This window comes from Protopterus annectens, chromosome 7.part0, assembly GCF_019279795.1.
Source record: "Protopterus annectens isolate FY-2018-M chromosome 7.part0, PAN1.0, whole genome shotgun sequence".
NCBI lineage: Eukaryota > Metazoa > Chordata > Ceratodontiformes > Protopteridae > Protopterus > Protopterus annectens.
The window spans coordinates 68805052-68829449 of NC_056739.1; the positions used below are offsets into that span (position 1 = coordinate 68805052).

The 24398-nt window shown below is 42.4% G+C and overlaps 1 protein-coding gene across 1 annotated transcript in view; it reads left to right on the forward strand.

Annotated features, from left to right (window-relative positions):
- Positions 1 to 24398, forward strand: part of LEMD2 (LEM domain nuclear envelope protein 2) — a 592375-nt gene that overhangs the window by 120078 nt on the left and 447899 nt on the right. The window contains exon 3 of the mRNA XM_044076486.1: positions 4725 to 4800. Within this exon, the coding sequence (XP_043932421.1) occupies positions 4725 to 4800 (76 nt within the window). The remainder of the gene's footprint in view (positions 1 to 4724; positions 4801 to 24398) is intronic.

Below are 24398 nucleotides of genomic sequence, written 5' to 3' on the forward strand. Positions count from 1 at the left end.
AAAAGTTCCTCACCAAAAGGATAAAGGGGCTCAAACATATGTCATACGATGCCTGACTGAAGAAACTCCAGCTCTATTCAGTCGCATACCGTCTGCTCAGAGGTGATCTGTGCCTGACGTACAAGGCCATGTCCAACCCGGAATTAATGGACATGCTCCACCTCAAAAAATCCAAATCCACCAGAGCCACGAGAGCAAGAGACTTAAACCTCAACACTGATATAAATAGGACGTGCTGGAGGGACAGATTAATCACCCAGAGACTCCCTACACTATGGAACAGAGTCCCAGTCCATGTGAGGCAGAGCCCCTCACTGACTCTGTTCAAGAGAAATCTTGACGAGTGGATGGGAAGATCGTAGGTTTACCCCGGGAATCATCTGTGTCACTGCTGGACAGAGGCACAGCAAACTAATGGGTATAGTATTCTCATCCTAAGGGGTGGTGAAAGCCACACACACTCTGGCTAGGCTTATAAATGCCCTAGGGCAGATAGCCTAGTATGAACATATGAACCTAATACCTCAACCATTAGGATACAGTTAGCAGCAATTTGAAATTACCATACAGAGTAAGTGCACCCATTGTTTCTCACAAATTGAGCAAGGCCCTCTTGAAAGAGACGCTCCTTCTAAAGCCTGCTTTTTAAAGGCCCTGCTCCTCCATGGGACCTGAACTTGATGCTGCAGTCTCTAACACAATCTCCCTTTGAACCAGCAGCTACATGTGATCTTGAATATATCTTCTCGGCTGCCATCACTTCTGCAAGAAGAATCTCTGAGATCCAAGCATTATCTTCCAAACCTCCATACTTGTTTTTATATAAGGACAGTGTGATATTGCGTACAAACTCCTCCTTTCTTCTGAAGGTGGTGTCAGAATCCAACATAAATAGTTATATTAATCTGCAAGTATTTTGTTCTAAGTTTACCAACAAAGGAGAATGCGTTTTACATCTACTGGATGTTCATAGATAGTTGCGTTTCTGTTTGCATAGAACAGAAAAATCAGGAAAGCAGACCAACTATTTATTTCCTTTTCCGGACCAAAATTGGGAAAATCAGTTTCAAATATTTCTCTATCAAAGTGGTTAACAAATTACATCTCCTTTGTCTATAATAAATTACGCATTCCTCTCACACATACTTTAAAAGCACACTCCACTAGATCTGTGGCTTCTTCCACAGTTTTCAGTCTAGGACGTCTATGGATGATATTTGCATAGCAGCAACTTGGGCTACTCTTCACACCTTTATTGCTCATTACAAATTGGATCTGGTCTCTAGAGGTAGGGCATCATTTGGCTCTGTTGTGCTCGGGAATATCCTTCCTTGAGTCCACCCTGGATTCTGGTAGCTAGGAACGCTGTCACATTTTGTGTGGATAGAATGAAGATTGACAACATCAGGTAATGAAGTTATGTACTTACCATAACGTTTCATCTGTGTTGTACTTCTTCATTTTGTCCTCACTTCCCCTCCCACTTACCCCCGTCCATGACTTCTTGTAGAACAAGCAATTTCATGGTATCTGATTGGATACATTTATATGTTTGCAAGACTTTGGATATGGCTCCTCAATTTTTCTCTCTCTCCTTTTACACCTTATAGCTGCAAACAAGCTGAGGTATTTGGCAAGGTGCACTGTGGGTAAGGAAGAAGCTTGACAGATTTGGTGGCTGCGAACTGTAGCATCGGCTAAGTCGGATCCAAACCCATTTGTGAGGAGAGAATGTAGACCTACAACACAATTAGAACATTGTGGTAAGTACATAACTTCTTTTTCTCCCTTCTTTTGGAAATGGCCAAGGGCATTTGTCACAAGCTTCCCACAGATTGGACATATTCACACAAGACAGGGTTGTTGAATACATCCCATTTTGAAACGACTTCACTTAACTGCCTGAATGATGGAGTTTTAATACCTTAGGCACCTATTTTCTGAGGGCATTTACCAGGTATTGATCAAAACCTGCTACTACAAAATCATATGTTATTAAATGGCAAAGACTTTTTAGTTGTAGCTAAGACAAGAATCCGGATCCTTTAAGGCTAGTATTTCTCTGATTTTACAATATTTGTGTGAGTTGTTATTTCTGTGGCCTCTCTTACTCCCCTGTCAAGGTTCATTTGTCGGCTCTTTCATCATGTTTGCCCATGGATCCTCCACTTCCAGTGAACTAGCAGTAGGCTTCATCTTGGGATCTAAATTTTTTTGCAAAAAAATAACTCTTGCTCCATTTGAACCAGCCCATCAGGTTGATTTGAGATTCATAACCTAAAAAAACAGTTTTGCTAGCTATTCTGACTTAGAGTGTCTAATTGCAAGTTCTCAAGGTGGGTCAACCTTAGCTCATTTTCTATTTAGATAATGTTTCCTTGAGAACCAATCCTCCTTTTATGTTTGAAGTGGCATCCGAGCTTACTTTGAGCCAGGCTATCCCTCCTCCTGTCTTCTTGACCCTAGTAAGCAGAAATGTAATTAAAAACACAAATTATAACAAAACAAGACTGCCAGGATTGTTTATTTACTTAATAATTTTGTCTCGTGTCGTAATTCATAACACACACTATATTCCTTTTTATTTACAAAACTAGATTAAGTTTAATGTACATATAATATCAGTACACTTTTACATCCCTCCCCCAGCATCCAAAGTTTACTACATTATTACTTCAGGAAATGTGTTGTACAATTATTACTAAGAACAAAAGATTTTTTTTTCTTTTTCTTTACTCTTACATTTTCAGTCCCTTCATGGCCTTCATAAACATTAATGACTAAATAGGAATTATGCTTTATAGTTCCCCCACCAATTTAACAGTCCACAAACTTCCAGTCTTTTTCAGCCAATTCTTCTTTCAGAAGTACCTGTTTAAACTACAGTTACGGGAATAGCACTTTGCAGTTCTTATGTTTATTCACTATTTCACATTGTTGCTGGTTTCCTCATCATCTTGACATCTCAACACTGGTTTCTGGTTTAAGTCCAAGAAATTCTTGATTTTTGTAATCGGCTCCTGTGCTTTTTTTCTGTAAATCTGTTTTTACCTTTGGAACAGTGGAAAAGGTTTCGCTAGCAAGTTCTCTCTGTGAGTGTTGTTGTTAGAAGAGTGATAGGCATCCTGTCTCCCCACACCTTCAACTTGCTGGCTAAACTTTTTTAATTCTTCCTTTAACCTGCTTTGCATTCAGAAATAGGTTTGATCGTCCAGTGAAAATATTCTAAGGACAACAATATATAGTAATTTGAATCTCGCATCTGTTTTTCGACATCCAGTGATTGCAGGGATTAACTTGTTTCTCTTCTGCTTGGTGTATAGTGAATAATCATTTTCCACAAACACTTTGGTGTCCCCAGTTGTAATGTTTTTCTCTTCTGCCACGTTTTTTTTTTCAGGAGCTGCTCTTTCTGCTGTTATGACCGCATCTTTACTAATATAGGTCTTGTTGACTACTTTCTCATGGTTAGATTTAGAGCATACACACAATGTATCCTTTCAATTAACAAATCCTTCTGTGGAATAGCAGTGTAGCTGCTTATCTATACTTTCATAAAGTCAATGAAAACTATTATTTTCAGTTTATGTGGTATAGAAGAAAATCTCAAGTTTCCTTTGTATGTTCTGCCTTCTTCTAACGGTACTATTTTTAATGGTTCTTGAGAAGCCCATAGTCAGATTTTTCATTTCAGTTTTTTCTTTCTGCAGTTGTCTGTTCATCAGAGTAACCACTTTAAAACTGCTCCTATCCTTTCCAGCCTTTTTTGTTTGACTTTATGTATTCCTCCAGTGTCTCGCTTATCTTAAACATCTTTGAGTGCATTTGATTTATCTTCTGTTTACTAGAATTAGTGGAAGCTATCTGCTGTACCAGAGATGAAACCTGGTCTTTTTTCCTGAACAGCTGTATGGCTCTTCTCAACCAGAGTTTTTGCTTCTCCTTTTTCCATTGACTTTTTCTTACTTTCACCAGATTTTTTTTGCATTCTTATGTTCCTTAAAAAAAAATAGATGTTCTATGTCTGAGGTCACATGATCACAGCCAGTATTTTTTAACACCAGGGTTATGCAGTGTTGCAGTTGGAGTATTTTAGCAGATTACTTGTCGGGAGTTGGAGGCTTTGAGTGGGTAACTTTCCTGTCCAAATGGTCCATCATAACCTTGATACCTTGGTTAAATGGTTTAATGAGTAGCATTATGTTGCAGTTAACTAGTGCACAATGTGTGCTTTGTGCAGAGCTTTAATAGGACAAACAGGGGGAGCAGGAGAAGAAGTGTCCTTACATAAATTTCTGTAACAGAGATGTCATTGTGAGGTTCATTTTTATTTATTTTTTCATTTATCGGTTCCCAAAGTGTAAATGGGAACTGTGTTGCGATCTGCATGCCATTACAGATTCTGAGTTTTAATAAGGTACAAGCCATGTAGTCTGCATGTGCCATCACAGATTGCTAATTTTACTAAAAGTGCTATTTCCAGGTAGTCAGTAGCGCTGGCAGGTAAGAATGCAGAGGAGTGTTGTTGCTGGTATTAATCCAATCAGACAGCAGAAGCATCTGTGTGGCTACATTTCAGTCGTAAAAGAAATTCAGAAAACAATGCCAAAAGATAATCTGAAATGTAATTTACAGAAATACAGCTTGTAAATGTAATTAAAGTCAGTTCTTTTTTGAAGGGGAGGGATTAATCTGCAATTTCTTTTTATTTGTCTTAATTTCAGTACTGCAAAGCTGAGGAGAAGAAAATTTTAATGCAGCTTCTGTACGAACTGTACAATTTTCTAGCAAACATAGCTGGTAAGAACAGTTTCTTTCTACTGTTTGTGCCCCTTCCCCAAACTGGAATTTAAACAATGAGACCACTCATACCAGAATCTACTGTCTGTGCCCTTTTCCCAAACTGGAATTTAAATGATGAAACCATATCAGAATGTGACAAGCAACATAACTGTGATAAATGCTGATTGTCTACAGGTAGAGTGCATTCTTCTGGAGATAGGACCACAACACTGTAATTCCATCAGTTTTGACTTGTTTGTGAAGTTGTGTCATAGGTTCATAGGTTCATAGGTTCATACTAGGCTATCTGCCCAAGGGCATTTATAAGCCTAGCCCATAGTTATGTGGCTTTCGCCACCCCTTTAGTTTGAATAAAAACTATGCCTATCATTTTTCTGTGCCTCTGTCAAGCAGTGACACTGAAGTAATCCCTGGGGTATATCTGCGATCTCCCATCCATTGGTCAAGATTCCTCTTGAACAAGGCCAGCGAGGTGCTCTGCCTCACATGTACCGGGATTTTGTTCCACAGCATAGGGAGTCTCTGGGTGATGAATCTGTCCCTCCAGCACGTTCTATTTATAACCATGTCAAGGTTTAAGTCTCCGCCTTGTGGTTCTGAGGGATCTAGATTTTTGAGGTGAAGCATATTCATCAAATCTGGGTTTGACATGGCCTTATATGTCAGGCACAGGTCACCTCTGAGCAAGCGGTATGAGACTGAATAAAGCTGGAGTTCTTTCAGTCGGGCAGCATAAGACATATTTTTGAGACCCTTTATCCTTTTGGTGAGGAACTTTTGGGGCCTTTCAAGCTGCATCAGGTGTCTGGTCAGATACATTCGAACGGGCATTGTACTCAATCATAGGTCTAATGAGTGATGAGTACAGGGGGACGATGACCTCCCTTGATCTAGATGTGAATCCCTTCATGATCAGGTGGGCGATATAGAAGGTTTTCCTAACTACTTTAGCAACATGAGTGTCAAACGAAGACTACTGTCAACTTGGGTCCCCAGATCCCTGATGACTTTTTCTGTGCTCAGTGGATTGTCACCTATATGGTAGCTAGGGGTAACCTTGTTTTTCCCGAAGGGTATGACTATGCATTTTTGGCGTTTAACTTCAGGCCATGGCTCTGGCACCAGTTATCCGCTTCTGTGAGGCCCTTCTGGAGGATATCTGTGTCAGATGTGTTTTCGACTATGGCCCAGTTTGCAGTCATCTGCATACTTTGTCAGCCATAACCCTCCTGTGTTTGCTTGTACTTCAGAAAAGTAGATGCCGAACAAGAGTGGACCCAGGACTGAGCCCTGTGGGACACCACTTGTGACAGGCTTTGAGTCTGACATGGCTCCAGCAACTCTGACCCTGTGGGTTCTGTCGCTAGCCAGTTTGCAACCCATCTTGTGATGTATGGGTTTACATTCAAGCTGATGAGTTTTTCGATGATACCTGAGTGGGGTATTGTGTCAAAGGCCTTTGCCAGGTCGAGGTAGGCTGTATGGACTGCCTTTCCCTCATCAATGGCCTTGGTGACTGTCTCAAAAAGTCAACCAAGTTTAAGAGGCAGGATCTGCCTTTGACAAAGCCAAACTGGGTTGGATCCAAAGTCTGCAAGTTCCCTATGTCTTTATTTATGAGTTCCATTATGATCCTCTCCATGGCTTTGCAGATAAGGCTTGTCAAGCTAATGGGGGTAATTTCCGGGTCTGTGGAGGCACCGCCTTATGAAGTGGGACCACAGTCGCCAGGCGCCACTCCTTGGGTACGTATCCTGAGGTGAGGCTAAGATTAAACAGCTGTCCTAACTGTGGGTTTAATTCCTCGTTGAGTTCATGAAGCACACAGCCGGGGACACCATCCGGTCCCATGGATGCTGTGTTTTTGCCTTAGTGAGGGCAGTTCTCACCTGGGCGTTGGAGATGTTTGGGGGCTACAATCCTCTGGAATAGATATCTCTCCTTTGGGGAGGGGGAGAAGTTTGCACTGAACCTGTCAGCCAGTATGTTAGCAATGTGTGTAGGTTCAGTAATTTTCACATCATTTTGAACTAATTCTGAGCATATCTGGGAGTTTCCTCCTAGGTTTCTAACATAGCTAAAGAAGGCCTTATGATTGTCTTTAGAGTCCTTGGCGATTTTTCTCTCAAAATTTGCCTTGGATGATTTTATGAGAGCTCTTAGTTTTTTACTTATAATGATCAAAGGTGTCTTACCTTTCAAGGATTTTGCTCTAGCTTGTAGTAGCTTCCTCCTTTTGTTGTAGAGCTTGTTTATGGCTGGGGTCCACCAGACTGGACGCTTGCCTTTGGTACAGAGAGTCTTAGTTTTGTTTGGGATTGCCTGATCCATGCAGTCCTGTAGGTGCTGGTAGAAGGCATTTGTAAGTGATTCAGCGGTTTGAGTAATGTTTACCACTGGCTCAGGGGCCTTAAAGGAGACCACACTAGTTTTAGAAGTGTGAAATCGGCTTTTGAGAAGTTTTTCACTGTGGTCTTTTTTGTTTCAGGTGGGGGCGGGATGAGGACCTCCAGCGAGATTAGTTTATGATCTGATCTCACCAGTGAGGGGTATACTTCCGGTGTTGAACATTTTGATCCCATGTTCGTGATGATGATATCAAGTATGTTTTCACCTCTTGTGGGGATGGTGACTAGTTGTTCCATGGCATTTGAGTTTATGAACTCCAGGAATCTTTGGGTTAGAGTGTTCGGGCTTGAGTAGTGTTCCCAGTCTATATTAGGGTAGTTGAAGTCACCTAATATGATGGTGTTTGGAGATACATTTATCCCCTCCAATGTTTTCAGGAAGGCCATGTGAGGTTCCTGAGTTTGAGAGGGTGGCCTGTAACATGCTACAAATTGCAGAGCAGTCTTGCCTATGGTTAATTGCACCTGGATGGTCTCCGATGCATCGTGCGTTGCCACCAACCTTGAGGTGTGGGTGTCCTTTATGAATATGGACACCCTCCTTTCTTGGTGTTGTCCGGATTTTGGGGCCGGAACGTATGATATGAGGTGAAACCTGTTAGTGCTGGGGTGCTCTCAGGAGCCTTGAACCAGGTTTCTGTCACAGCACAGACATCGAGTGTCTCCATAGTGAGAAGAGCCTCACGTGGGTGCAACTTGAGATTGACACATCTGGCATTGAGCAGCATTACCCTTAGTTTTTTTCCTTTTGGTGTTCTAGGGTGGTAGGTTTAGAATTTGAGCCTTGCCTAAAAAGGCACTATGGGGTGGCAAGAGCCTTTGCCAATATCCGAAGCCCAGGGTGACAGGTGCAAGCCGTCCCTTGAAGCAGCGTGGCTTGTCCAGCATGTCATTCCAGGCAGACAGACATTGGATCCCCTTTGAATGACACCAGAATTTAAGCCAATTATTAAAGCTGATCATCTTATCACTGTATTGTGGCATCATTCTAGGTGAAGGTAGGATACTGCTCAAGGTCAGGGTCATACCTGCCTGGGCTACATAATCAGAGAGCTCCTCGACGTCCCTTTTCATGTAGTCCAAGGAGGTATGTCTCAGGTCGTTGACACCAGCGTGGACAATGACTGAGTCGTACTTGTACCTGCTGTTGAGAGACCTGAGTGCTTGCGTTATGTGGCGGATTCTAGCGCCCGACAGGCAGCTTACTGTGACCTTCTCCTTACTCAGTCTGGTGAGGGGACGTCAGTGTGCCTGACTATGGAATCACCAATGACAAGTGTGTCTGGCATTTTGTTTGGCCTTAAGGGCTGTGACTGTGACACTCTGACTGTGTGGTCTATGTGTTGCATGTGTTGGGTCGTGAGGTGGTAGTTGTTTGGGTGTCTGCTTTGGTGGCCTCTGCTGTTTTGGTAAATTTTTGACCAGAGCCTCCGAGTATGTCTTTGTGTGAGTATGTGTATGATTTGAAGTTGTGATGGTACCATGTGTGACTGGGTATGTATTGTGTGTGGTTGCCTTCTCCTCCTGTCTGGTCTTGCCAGTCCTATGTTGAGAGAGCTCAGCCTCCAGTTTGGCCGTATAGTTGCATCTCTCGCATGTATTTGTGTTTTGTGGGAGAAGGAGAGGATTGTTCAGGTACATGAGGCAATTGTAACATTGCCTCAATATTCCCAGGTTCACCAGTTGAGCTGGAGAGGACACTAGCAACTGATCCTCGACATACTAGAAGTAGTAGATAAAGAACTTTCAAAGGACTCGGGGAAGTGGGTTTTGGGCTGGTGGGGTACTATCTATAATAAGAGTGCTTTATCAAGGTGCAAGTACTGTAGGAGTAAGTGCTAGGCTTTACAGATAGAGAATAGTCTACTTGGGAATCAAGTAGAGATGAACTTTTCAGTTATAGGATATGCTGGTTAGATCAGCAGTACAGTTTAGCGTGTTTTATAGCAGGGGCTGAAGGGAGCTAGGAATTGGCCCAAACGACCAATGGACTACTAGTTTCTGGCTGAAACTTCACCAAATCGGACAAAAGGCGCTCAGTGCTTCCCACTCCCACTGGTAAGCAAAGAACCTTCCTTCCTTCCTAATAAGGCAATGGATCAGTAACAGGAACTAAAAACAAAGCCCAGGGATCAGCAACTCTGAAACTGGACTACTCTAGTTCAGTAAAGTGGGAAAACAAGAGATTTTTTGTTTTATTACAGAGATAAGGAAAAAACAGACAGTAAATGCTATAAATGCTGTAAATCGGCTAGCGACTTTAGTGTGTAGCCTACAGAAACAATTTGCAACAATTAGTAACTTAAAGTGCAATAAACAGTGTAAAATGCAGAAATCACTTAAAGTAGCAGTAAAACAGGCGAAATGCAGTCGCTAGCTTAATAACAGTGGGAAAGCCACAAAAATACTTATATCTGGTAGAAAGTCACTCTTTTAGCTCTCTGCTGCTTGGATCACTCTGCAGGCCACCACGAGGATCTGTGCAGAGTTGGTACAAGCTGGAAAACACGTGTTTAGCGTGTTTTATAGCAGGGGCTGAAAGGAGCTAGGAATTGGCCCAAACGACCAATAGACTACTAGTTTCTGGCTGAAACTTCACCAATTCGGACAAAAGGCTGCTCAGTGCTTCCCACTCCCACTGGTAAGCAAAGAAACTTCCTCCTTCCTAATAAGGCAATGGATCAGTAACAGGAACTAAAAACAAAGCCCAGGGATCAGCAACTCTGAAACTGGACTACTCTAGTTCAGTAAGGTGGGAAAACAAGAGATTTTTTTTTTTTTTTTTACAGAGACAAGGAAAAAAACAGACAGTAAATGCTATAAATGCTTTTAAGTGGCTAGCACACTTGAGGGTGTTAGCCTACAGGTAAAATTAAGCAACAAATAACTTTTTAAGAGTGCAAAACAGTTAATCAACACAAAACAGTTTAAATAGAATGCAGAGCTGTATAAACAGGCTAAGATGCAGTCGCTAAGCAGTAAATATTCAAAAGCCAGAAAAAATACTTAAATCAGTTATAGCAAATACAGTTATAACAAATGCTCTGAAATATACTGTATATTTCCAATATGTTTGAGAAGGACAGTCAGAACACAAGAAGGTTCAGGCTAAGAAGAAAAAAAGTTTTGTTTTACTTTTTGAAAAGGTAAAAAGGAGGAACAGAAGGCCTTATCAAATGTTCTCTCTGTATTAAGAAGAATGAGCTAATGACACTAGACTGTGAGGTGTGTCACAGTAGGGCGGCAACTGCAAAGCCACCAAGTATAAGAGCAAGACACCAACATGGAGGGAGGGTGGGACAAAATAGCCTAAGACAACAAGCTATGAAAGTTTTTAAACAGAAAAAGATTTCTGAAGATTCTGAATAGACAAAGTGCTTTATATATATTAAATTATAAAACAGTAATCTGTTAAAATAATCAAAAATACTTATATTTTGTAGCTCAGTTGCGGTCAAACAACTTCTCCAGCCTGCACCAAAGACCAGAAACACAACTTTTTTTTACAAGAACACAAAAGAACCAGCCCCCACTAGCCAAGAGATAATTACACAGAGTAAATGTTTCAGTTTATACAATAGCCTAAGACAACAAGCTATGAAAGTTTTAAACAGAAAAAGATTTCTGAAGATTCTGAATAGACAAAGTGCTTTATATATATTAAATTATAAAAACAGTAATCTGTTAAAATAATCAAAAATACTTATATTTTGTAGCTCAGTTGCGGTCAAACAACTTCTCCAGCCTGCACCAAAGACCAGAAACACAACTTTTTTTACAAGAACACAAAAGAACCAGCCCCACTAGCCAAGAGATAATTACACAGAGTAAATGTTTCAGTTTATACAATAGCCTAAGACAACAAGCTATGAAAGATTTAAACAGAAAAAGATTTCTGAAGATTCTGAATAGACAAAGTGCTTTATATATATTAAATTATAAAACAGTAATCTGTTAAAATAATCAAAAATACTTATATTTTGTAGCTCAGTTGGTCAAACAACTTCTCCAGCCTGCACCAAAGACCAGAAACACAACTTTTTTTTTACAAGAACACAAAAGAACCAGCCCCCACTAGCCAAGAGATAATTACACAGAGTAAATGTTTCAGTTTATACAATAGCCTAAGACAACAAGCTATGAAAGTTTTTAAACAGAAAAAGATTTCTGAAGATTCTGAATAGACAAAGTGCTTTATATATATTAAATTATAAAAACAGTAATCTGTTAAAATAATCAAAAAATACTTATATTTTGTAGCTCAGTTTTGGTCAAACAACTTCTCCAGCCTGCACCAAAGACCAGAAACACAACTTTTTTTTTACAAGAACACAAAAGAACCAGCCCCCACTAGCCAAGAGATAATTACACAGAGTAAATGTTTCAGTTTATACAATAGCCTAAGACAACAAGCTATGAAAGTTTTTAAACAGAAAAAGATTTCTGAAGATTCTGAATAGACAAAGTGCTTTATATATATTAAATTATAAAAACAGTAATCTGTTAAAATAATCAAAAAATACTTATATTTTGTAGCTCAGTTGCGGTCAAACAACTTCTCCAGCCTGCACCAAAGACCAGAAACCATGTGGATTGCATACTGACTGCATGACTGTGGCAAGTCGCACCTACTTCTTTAGCTTTCATTTAATATCAGCAGGCATAAGCAATGCATGTTTCCCCCATAGTGGTCTAGCCCGTGTGAGCCTGATGTTTCTCCACCTGTAACCACTTTTCTTTTGGGCAACTTCTGTATTTTGGGCTCAATTTGGTCTTGCTTCAGGATGTTGTACCCACAGAAATGGTCATGGTTGTACCCTCCAAGCACTAGGATAGCGTAGCAGTCATTCACACAGCATTATAAGCATCATCCCAGGGATGACCCAGTCAGTTGGTATAGGAAAATTACAGCAGTAGCCTCTGTCTTTATAGCTATGTACATGGGTAGAGCTTAAAGTTAATTGGCTGCCTGGTTGTTTTGTTAAGCAGAACTTTGGGATTTTGATTTGTCACATAGTAAGTCTTTCAGCTGTGGATTTATTTTCATCTTTCCTATCCTGATTTGGAAGGGTAAATGCCTTTATAACAAACAGATTCCTGTGACTGGCCAACATACTTAATGTCTGTCTTGTTTCATCCCAAAGCGGGTGTACTTCATATGACCTAAATTTCATTTGACTGAGACCAAAACACTGAAAGTTCAAAAGACTGAAAACTCATTTAACTAAAACTCATAACACTGACACATTAAAGTAAAAGGTATATGCCCTTTTCCCCACTGTAGTGCAACCCTGGAATTAGTATATATAGTTTCGGGGGTGTGGGAGGCGAAGCCCCCCACATACTTAATACATTTTAAATCATACACATAGATATTTATAACTGCAGTGAATAACTCTTTGGAGAAAACAATATTTGCCTAAATTATGTGGGGGCTGTGCCCCCACATCCCTCCTAACTATATATACTAACTCCAGGGTTGCACTACAGTGGGGAAAAGTGCATATACCTTTTACTGTAATGTGTCAGTGTTATGAGATTCAGTCAAATGAGTTTTCAGTCTTTTGAACTTTCAGTGTTTTGGTCTCAGTCAAATGAATTTCGGTCAAATGAAATTTAGGTCATATGAAGTAGACCCTCCCAGAGCATATGTCTGAATCCCATGATACCTGATAGTAATTCATGTGACTCCACCCACTGGCAACAGAGCAGGGATTTATCACCCAAATAAAAAGAACACCATCAAATAAGGAAAGACCTTTATTCCATTCTTTTTTTTTTTTTTTTTTTTTGTGATGATTTTTTTAGTTTCAGATTTTATTCACCTTACCATACCTCTGGAAAGTGATTTGATTTACAGGCTTTCTTGTTGAAGAAGGGAATTTTGTCCTTGCTATCCAAAAACAATGTTAAGAGCAGCTTGGGAAACATTAGTCTTAAAAAGGATTAACATTATGAGGACATTGTACACACAGGGAATTCTAGAGAGGCTCTGGGACTTCTCTGTTTTCTTCAATACTTGCTCAGGTGTTGCTCCTACTGAATTACCAGCACAGTAGGTGGCTTTCAAGACAGAGATGCTAGTTAGTTCTCTTGTACCTTCTGAGGAGAATTCCTTCAAGGTTGCTGGTCACCTTGGACCATTATTCAGCTACTGGGATAACTTTTGCACTTTCTTCTCCTGTTTCTTAGCCCTCTGAAGACACAGATGCGTATTAGTTCTGACATCTGTTTCCACCGTTTTCCTGATGGAGGATTTACTTTTGGTTTCTCTCACTTTTGACCAGTTGGTGATGGTAATTTCTAGGCTTACACAAGGCTATCCAGTAAGGTCCACTTCCTCATCCCCTAACTTCTCAGCAGTCCATATAGGGTGCCTTCATTGGATCAGGCATCCATTTATCCACAACCGCCACTTATTTTATTTCACGAGATGTTAAGCTACCCAGCATCAGTCTCAGTGACTTTAGTTTGGGTACCAGCTCAAGCATCTCCACTTCTGATTTTAACCACCCCTTGGTGCCATTTTACTAGTGCTAGCTCTAGATCCTCGGACATTAACCACCCCTTGGTGTACCAGTGCTAGCTCTAGATCCTCACACATTGACCACCCGTCAGTGACATTTTACCAGTGCTAGCTTTAGATCCTCACACATTACCCACCCCTTGGTGCCATTTTACCAGTGCTAGCTCTGGATCCCCAGACATTAACCACCCCTTGGTGCCATTTTACTAGTGCTAGATCTAGATCATCAGACATTAACCACCCCTTGGTGCCATTTTACTAGTGCTAGATCTAGATCATCAGACATTAACCACCCCTTGGTGCCATTTTACTAGTGCTAGATCTAGATCATCAGACATTAACCACCCCTTGGTGCCATTTTACCAGTGCTAGCTCTAGATCACAGACATTAACCACCCCTTGGTGCCATTTTACCAGTGCTAGCTCTAGATCCTCAGACATTAACCACCCCTTGGTGCCATTTTACTAGTGCTAGATCTAGATCCTCAGATATTAACCACCCCCTGGTGCCATTTTACTGGTGCTAGATCCTCAGACATTAACCACCCCGTGGTGCCATTTTACCAGTGCTAGCTCTAGATCCTCAGACATTAACCACCCCTTGGTGCCATTTTCTAGCTCTAGCTCCTCAGACATTGACTACTCATTGGTGCCATTTGACCAGTGCTAGCTCTAGGTCCTCATACATTGACACCCCCCTCAGTGCCATTTGACCAGTGCTAGCTCTAGATCCTCATACATTGGTTCAGCTTGTAAGCTCTGTCAACGTCAAGATGGACTCTTTAGTCATAGGTGACTCTATAGTCTGGCACACTGATGTCCCACTCACCAGGTTGAATAAGGAGAAAATTACATTCAGCTGCCTGTCGGGTGCCAGGATCCGCCACATAATGCATGCACTCAAGTCACTCAACAACAAGTACAAATATGACTCTGTCATTGTCCATGTTGGAGTAAATGACTTGAGATGCACCTCCCAGGACTACATGAAAAGAGACATAGAAGAGCTCTTTGATCATGTGGCCCAGGCAGGTATGACCCTAGCTCTGAGTAGCATCCTGCCTTCGCCCAGAATTATACCACACTATAAGGACAAAATGATTGACTTCAACAATTGGCTAAGCTTCTGATGTCATTCAAAGGGGATCCAGTATTTGTCTGCCTGGGATGACATGATCGACAGATCATGATGCTTTGCCAGAGATGGTCTGTACCTGTCGCCCCTGGGATTCAGGTTACTGGCTAAGGCTCTTGCCACCCCTATAGTGCCTTTTTTAGGCAAAGTTCAAAGGACAAAACCACCACCATAACAGGTACAAGCATGCAACATCTGAAGGTAATGCTACTCAATGCTAGAAGTCTAAACCTCAAAATGCACTCTCTCGAGGCACTCCTAAAAATGGAGAACATCGATATCTGTGCAGTAACTGAGACCTGGTTCAAGGCTCTAGAGAGCACCCCTGCAATACCAGGCTACAACTCTTACCACACTTTTCGGCCACCAAACCAGGACCAAAACAGTAAAGGTGGAGGATTGTCAATATTCACCAAGGATATCCACACCACCAGGCTAGTTGCCCAACACAATGCGTCTGAAATTCTCCAGGTGCACCTAACACTAGGTAAGACTGCAGTCCAAATTGTAGCTTGCTACAGATCCCCCACCATGCCCCAAGATTCTCACTACACCTTTCTAAACATACTGGAAAATGTTAAGATAGAACCAAACACGCTAATACTAGGTGATTTTAACTACCCTGCCATTAATTGGGAAAAATACTCGTGTACCAACACCTTTGCCCAACGGTTCTTGGAAATCATAAATTCCAGCGCCCTGGATCAAGTAACCCATAGTCCCACCAGGGGCTCCACTAAACCAGATCTGGTCATTACCAATATGGGAAATTGATGCTGCACACCTATGGTCACCCCCTCGTTAGTCAGATCTGACCATAAGCTAATCACCCTTAACATCCACATCCCACCCCCACCCCCAGTAAGGAAACCTCCATAAAAAAACTTCTCCAAAGCCAACTTTATGCTACTCAAGTCAGAAGTGACAAACGTCATGACACCCATGCAGGCGGGAACTGAAAGTTCAACAGCTGAATCCTACACTAAGGCACTGTACGAGCACATCCACTAATGCATGAATCATGCCATCCCAAATAGAACCAAGATGCTCTCAGCCAAAAGGAAGCCAATCTGGTGGTCCCCTGCCATAAACAAACTTTACAACAAAAGGAAAAAAACTATTGCAGAAAAGAGAAAAATCCCAGGATGTAAAAAAACTCCCTTACCAGCCTCAGTAAGAAAATGAGATCCCTCATAAAATCCTACAAAGCTAGTTACGAAAATAAAATTTTCAAAGATTCCAAAGACGACCACAAAGCATTCTACAACTATGTCAAGAATCTAAATGGCAATGCTCAGATCTGCTCTGAGCTAAAACAGAATGGCATTAAATATACTGATTCCAAGGATATTGCCAATATCCTGGCAGATAGATTCAGTGCCAAATTCACTCCTCTCTCACCCCCTAAATGGCCCATCTCAATACCGGAAGATTGCCAAATTCCGGTAATAATGGCCACACAGGTATAAAACGCACTCTCCAAAGCTAAGAATACAGCATCCATGGGACCAGATGACATCCCGGGCTGTGTCCTACATGAACTGGCACCTCACTTAAGTGTCATGTTTAATCATAGCCTCACCTCAGGTTTCGTGCCCACTGAGTGGTGCAGAGCTACAGTTATCCCACTTCACAAGGGGGATCCACCTTAGATCCCGGAAACTACTGTCTCATCAGTCTGACAAGCTTTATCTGCAAGGCCATGGAGCGTATTATCATGGAACTTATAAACAAAGACATTGGCAACTTTCAAACACTGAACCCCACCCAGTTTGGGTTCGTGAAGGGCCGATCTTGTCTCCTGAACCTGATTGACTTCTTCAAATCAGTCTCCAGAGCCATGGACAAGGGTAAGGTGGTTCACGCAGCCTATCTAGACCTTGCCAAGGCCTTTGACACCATCCCCCACTCTGGAATCATAGATAAACTTACTAAGCTGGGCATTAATCCCTACATCACCCAATGGGTTGCTAACTGGCTTACTAATAGAACCCACACTGTAAAAGTAGCCAAATCCAAATCCAGCTCCAGACAAGTGAGAAGTGGAGTACCTCAGGGTTCAGTCCTGGGACCGCTCATATTTGGCATCTACTTCTCTGAAGTACAGGCCAACACTAAGGGACTCTGGTTAACAAATTTCGCAGATGACTGCAAACTGGGAGCCATTATTGAATCCCCAGATGATGTGGATACTCTTCAGAAGGGCTTTACAGAAACAGGTGCTTGGTGCCGGAGCCATGGGCTCAAGCCCAATGCCAAGAAATATATGGTTAGCCCTTTGGGAAAAAACATGTACCCGTGAATTACCATATAGGTGGCAGTACACACTAAACACCGAAAGTGTGATAAGAGACTTAGGGACACAGGTGGACAGTGGTCTCACCTTTGATAACCACATCGCCACAACAGTCTGGAAATCCTTCCATGTGGCACACCTCATCACTAAGGGCTTTTCATCCAGAAAAAAGGAGGTCATTGTCCCACTGTACTCATCCCTCATTAGACCCATTATAGAATGCAACACCCCGTTTGGTATGTACCTCTCAAGATATCTGCAACAACTGGAAAGGCCGCAGAAGTACCTTACTAAAAGAATCACAGGCCTAAAGCAGATGCCCTACGCTGACCGCCTTAAAAAACTCCAGCTATACTCTGTCGCATATCGTCTACTCAGAGGCGCTCTGCTAAACATAGAAGGTCATGTCAAACCCATAGCTGTTGGACATGCTACACTTAAAGAAATCCCAATCCCTCAGAGCCACACGCTCCAGGGATTTAAACCTTGTCATCACAATAAACAAAACTTGCTGGAGGGATAGGTTCCTTACCCAGAGACTCCCCAGACTCAGGAATAGATTGCCTATACATGTCAGAGTGCCTCTTTGGCCCTGTTCAAAAGGAACCTTGACGATTGGATGGGAGAAAGGAAATTCACCCCGGGGATCATGTCAGTCGCCCTGCTAGACAGGAGTCCAGGGAAGTAAATAGCGTGGGAAGAAATAGCCAGGGAATTGTTATGGCTAGGCTTGTATAGGCCCTAGGGCTGATAGCCTAGTACCAACCTATGAACCTATGGATGGTATATAGCCAGCTTAGACATTAAACTATGACTTTGATTAGTAAAAATCTGGAGACAGGATTACTCACCTTTGACTCGTATTGAAAACCCACCCAGGTCAGTTTGCTACTCCACTACAGCAGCTTGCATCCAAGGTGAACAAAAATGAATGTAAGTAAATCTCAAAGACTGAGAATAGCAAGAGTGACGGAGGAAAAACAGTCATTTACAAGAAACATGATAGAACTACAAAAATACTTTGTGGCCAGAGAATAATGCAACCGTTTCATCACACAAATCATAGATCCCATCATTATTTGTAAAGAAAATAAAAGCCCTAGATGTTCTTCATGTTTCACTGTTGCAGTCATTGCATTTGGGTAATCTGCTGGCAGGTTGCCCTCAGTCGGCCTGAATTCTAAAGTCTTGAGTCCTGCGTCGGTTGCTGTCTTCTCTTCCATGACGTCAGGTCTTCAGAGGTATAAAACATGCAGCCGATGCCATTTTTTTAGTTTTTCTTGCCACGCGGTGTCCAAAGCAGAAGCATTTCGCAAGTGCCGGTTGGCCGACTACTGAAATATTCGAGTTTGAGTTTTCAGAACCAAAGTCTTCACTAAAGCTAAGTACCCCATTGGGGAAACTTTTTTCTTGCTTTTTACAGATTGTCAGAAAAAGTTAATAATTGTATTACTTGTGGGAAGCAAATACCTCATAAGGATTTCCATTTATACTGTATTCCTTGCCTAGGCCCTGATCACAACGTGCCTGGCTGTCGGGTTTGTGCTAGATTTAACCAACGCACTATTAAGCATCAGTATATTTTTGCATCAAAGTATTTTGGAAACAGATTTAACTACCCAGAAATGTCGTCTGATAGCAATCCGACTACCGGAGTACATAAAAAACGCAAAGAAAAGGACAGAGAAAGGCAGTCGAGATCCAAAACCAACGACGAAGCTTCTCCTAAGCCAGTCGCCAGTTTGCCAGTACTCAGTGAGGAGCTTTCGCAGCCCCTGATACCCGCTACTTTCTAGTCGCAGGCCTCTACCGACACCCATGTGGAGTCCGGCATGCCGCAAGATACTCAAGGTATTGGACCGATGGATGTATCTCCCTCAGATGGGTCCAGAGCCGCTGAGCAGGCACCGGCTTTTGAGGGTGTATTCAGACCTCAGCATTTGTATTTCAAACCGACAGCTGCAAAACCAAAGACAAAAGCAACTTCTAAAACTAAAAAACTGATGCATGAGCCACGTGCACAGGCCTCTATGCCTAAAAAACAGATGATCAAAATGGCTGAAGACTTTATTACCTTGATCAGGGGTACCCATCCCCCTCCAGATAAGAGACCTAGGCAAGACACTGATTATGAATCTTCAGATCAGGTTTCTATTTCCTCTGATCAGGAATTATCTATACCTCCCTATGAGGATTCTGATGCTGAGGAGACTATTCCATCTGCATCTTCTCCTGAGGATTATTCATTTGGAGAAACTTTGCATACTTTGAGGGAGCATTTTCACTGGGAGAGTCGAGACTTCTCAGAATCAAAAAAGAGGCTCAGGGATTTCCTTCTCCTTCAGCACAAGCCTTTAGCCATTCCCCCTGTTTTAGACATTGTGGATTATGTGTTTTCGGAGTCAAGCTTGACCCCTGACTCCTTACCTCTGGCTCCCAGTAAGCCTGACAAATATTACAGGGTCCCTAACACATAAATTTTTATTTAGAAACCCTGCTGCTGATCCTGAAACTATTTCATAGGCTCCAAAGGGAGTTTAGGCCTCAACAGCAAAAAATCCTACCCCCTCTAACAGAGATTCAAGGGCACTAGACAGATGGGGGAAAAAAGGTTTATACATCTGCAACCTTGGCAATCAGGGCCTTAAACTGTCAATTTCATATGCTTAAGTACCAACGACATGTTATGGGATTGCTGAAACAGAAAATGATGTTGATTTCAGAATGTGAAGAAAATAAAGAATTGCAGGAATTATTGCATGCAGCTGAACAAGTTGGAAAGCATACTTTGCAATGTGGTTTTGATTCCTTAGAGACCTCCTGCATGGCCACAGTTATTGGATCTGTGATTAGGAGGCATGCCGGGTTAAAGGAACAAAATTTGCCTGATCATGTTAAAGCTAAATTGTTAGATGCACCTTTACAGCATGATTCTCTGTTTGGTATTAAGGCAGAAGAGGTTTTAAAGAAAATGGAAGACAAAGCTAAATCTATGCAAACTGTTAAAGACTTCTTACAAGTGCAGCCACCAAGATTCAGTAGACACTGGCCTAGAAAAAATTGGTCCTTTCCTGTGTCAGACAGAGCTCAAAGGGGCAAATCCAGGCGCCCTAAGGGTTCCAGATACCAGACGCAAGATTCATACAGGTAAAAGCAATGGGGCGCTTCCACCTCCAAATCTGGAGGAGATAAAGTGCAAACCTACAGAAAGCAATCTCAATGACTTCCCTCTGCCTACACCAAGCATTTATCTTTTGGCAGCACCCATAGGGGGGAAATTAGCACTTTTTGCTCAAAATTGGCAGTTAATAACCCAGGACAAGTGGGTACTAAACATCGTATCACAGGGATGCAGATTCCACTTCCATACTCTGCCAATGGCAAATGGTTGGCCAGACCTGCCAAAAAATCAATGGGCAGAGGCACAGAAACAGGTTACGTCCCTCATGGATATGGGCCATTCAGACAGTACCAGAACAGGAAAAAGGGCAAGGTTTTTACTCAAGACTGTTCTTGGTACCCAGAAAGGACAAGGCCTGGCAGCCAATACTGGATTTATCGATTTTTGAACACATACCTGGACATTCCAAAATTCAAAATGCTGACTTTGCAGCAGCTTCTGTCCATGCGGGGCAAGAATGCTTGGCTGGTGACTTTAGACCTAAAAGAGGCATACCTGCATGTCCCAATAAGACAATCATGCAGAAGATACCTCAGATTCAAGGCTAGCTTAATGCATTACCAATTCTCTGTACTGCTGTTTGGCTTATCTACTGGTCTTTACAAAGTGCCTGGCACCAGTAATTGCAATTTGCAGGCAAAGAAGTATACAAATATATCCTTACTTGGACGACTGTCCCATTCAAGCAGAGAACAAGGCACTCTTCTTTGACACCTGGCGTTTGTGGAAAGGCTTCTAATATGCCTAGGATACACAATAAATGAAAAGAAATCACAACTGGTACCCTCTCAAAAAATAACATTCCTGGCTGCAAGCTTGGAAACAACTGCCCAGATGGCTTACCTCACGCCAGACGAGCAAAGGCAACTGACTGCTTACTTCAAACTGATGGCAACAAAAACACATTCTTCTGCAAAGCAAATTCTGCAGGCTCTGGGCTTCATGGCATCCTGCATCCTACTAATTCCATATGCAAGACTGCATGTGAGGAAACTTCAATGGTACGTAAAAAGTTTATGGAGTCAACATTCACACAGTCTGGAAACAATGATTCCTCTCATTCCCTGCTTGCAACAGGAGTTTCGATGATGGGCAAAGGCCAGTCACCAAAACAGGGGACTGACCTTCACTCTACCCCCTGCCAGCCAAACCTTAACAATGGATGCATCAGATTATGCCTGGGGGGGGGCCCACATGGCAGGAAGATGCATTCAGGGCTTATGGGCACCAAAACAAATGCATCTTCATATCAACCAGAAAGAGATGCTAGCTGTTCAAAATGCCCTAACAGCCTTCAAGGACTTGCTTCATCCAGGACAACTACTGATAAAGACGGACAACACCACAGTCATGTGGTATATAAACAAGCAAGGGGCACACACTCATACCCCCTTTGCAGATTAGCCATGGCACTGTGGGACACAGCTTTGACCTACCAAATACATCTTCAAGCTCAGTTCCTGCCAGGAAAACAAAATACTCTGGCAGACGATTTAAGCAGAAACCTTGTGGATCCTCATGAGTGGAAACTAAATCCACAAGTCTTCAGCATGATAACAGAGAAATGGGGGAGCCCAGACATAGATCTATTTGCCTCACCTCACAATTATCAATTGAAAAGATTCTGCACAAGGACTTATCACAGACAAGCATGGAAAGTGGACGCCTTCTCAGTTTACGCCTTTCCTCCTCTGCCTCTTCTACCCAAGGTCCTCCTCAAAGTCAGACAAGCGTAGCCAAAGATGATATTAATTGCCCCGGACTGGCCCCGCCAATACTGGTGCCTAATCCTAAGGAACTTGGCTCAATACCCAACTTGGACCTTGCCTCAAAGACCACAACTACTGTCCCAGCAAAACAATCAGATCCTGCACAATCAACTACAGACTCTGAACCTGGCAGCATGGCTAATCATGTAGTCATACAAACAACACCTGTCAGTAAAGCTGTGTTGGATGTCATTTTAGAAGCCAGGAGGCCTAGTACTAGAAAATCTTATGCTGACAAATGGAAGAGATTCTGTGCTTGGAATCAAGCACAAGGAACTGATACAGCAGAACCAAATAGTCCTCAGATATTACAATACTTAACTGAGATGCTTGACAAAGGCATATCTTTCTCATCAATCAAAATCCATGCCTCTGCCATTTCGGCTCATTACAATACAGAGCCACCAATCTTTTCTCATCCTTTACTAAAGTTAGATGAGCCAAAAATTTAAGGCCTCCTAGAAGATCACCATTACCTGCATGGGACCTCTTTGTGTTGGAAAAGCTCACCCTGCCTCCATTTGAACCAGCTGCTACCGCTGATCTACAGTTCTACAGTCAAGAGGAGAAGGTAAACACTTGCACCACACCACATTCATCACATAGTCCCTCAAAACCTACACCACCAAAACACACACATAGAAACACAAAACACACACCTACATTCATGGAGGCTCTCAATAAAAACCTGCCCAAGCATCAGGGACATCCAAAGCATAAACGCAAGCAAACTCCCCCCCCCCCCCAACACAACCCAAATGACACATAGCCCACAAACTCAGTGTGCCACTCCACCACAGCCCATAAGGCTTAACAACGTACCCATGTTTCACTCACTAGACTAAACAAGGAGAAAGTTACTGTCAGCTGCTTGTCAGGTGCCAGGATCCGCCACATAATGCATGCACTCAGGTCACTCCACAATAAGTACAAATATGACACTGTCATTGTCCATATTGGTGTGAATGACCTGAGACGTACCTCCCTGGACTACATGAAAAGAGACATGGAAGAGCTCTCTGATCTTGTAGCCCAGGCAGGTATGACCCTAGCCCTGAGTAGCATCCTGCCATCACCCAGAATGATACCACAGTACAAGGACAAAATGATTGACTTCAACAATTGGCTAAGCTTCTGGTGTCATTCTAAGGGGATCCAGTATTTGTCTGCCTGGGATGACATGATCGACAGTCCACGATGCTTTGTCAGAGATGGCCTGCACCTGTCGCCCTTAGGATTCCAGATACTGGCTAAGGCTCTTGCCATCTCTATAGTGCCTTTTTTAGGCAAGGTTCAAATGACAAATTCACCTCCGTAACAGGTACAAGCAAGTAAAATCTGAGGGTAATGCTACTCAATGCTAGAAGTCTAAACCTCAAAATACACTCACTCGAGGCACTCCTTTAAAATGGAGAACATTGACATCTGTGCAGTGACAGAGACCTGGTTCAAAGCTGCAGAGATCAACCCTGCATTACCAGGCTTCAGTTCATACCACACCTTTCGGCCACCTAACCCAGAAAAAAGCACTAAAGGCTGAGGCGTGTCCATATTCATTAAGGATATCCACACCTCCAGGCTAGTTGCACAGCATAATGCATCCGAGATTATCCAAGTGCAGCTAACGCTGGGCAAGACCGCAATCCAAATTGTAGCTTGCTACAGACCCCCCCACCATGCCCCAGGATTCACACTCCTCATTTCTTGATACACTGGAAAGTATTAGGGTACAACCCAACACCCTAATAATGGGCGATTTCAACTACCCCACCATTAAATGGGAAAACTACTCGTGTACCAACTCTTTTGCACAACGTTTTCTAGAATTCATAAATTCCACCGCCTTGGATCAACTTATTCACACCCCCACCAGGGGCAGCAATATCCTAGACCTGGTCATTACCAACATGGGAAACCGGTGTTCCACACCAGAGGTCAATTCCTCATTGGTCAGATCCGACCACAAGCTAATCAGCCTAGACATCCACATCCCACCCCCACCCCCATTTAGGGAAACCATCGTAAAAAAACTTCTCCAAAGCCAACTTCACACTTCTTATGACAAAAGTGGCAAACTTCATGACACCCATGCAGACGGACAGTAGAGGTATGACTGCCGAATCCTACACAAATGCACTTTATAAGCACTTACACAAGTGCATGGATCATGCTATCCCTAATAGAACCAAGATGTTATCCTCCAAAAAAAGGAAACCAGTCTGGTGGTCCTCTGCCATAAACAAACTCTACAACAGAAGAAAGAAACTGTTGCAAAAAAAG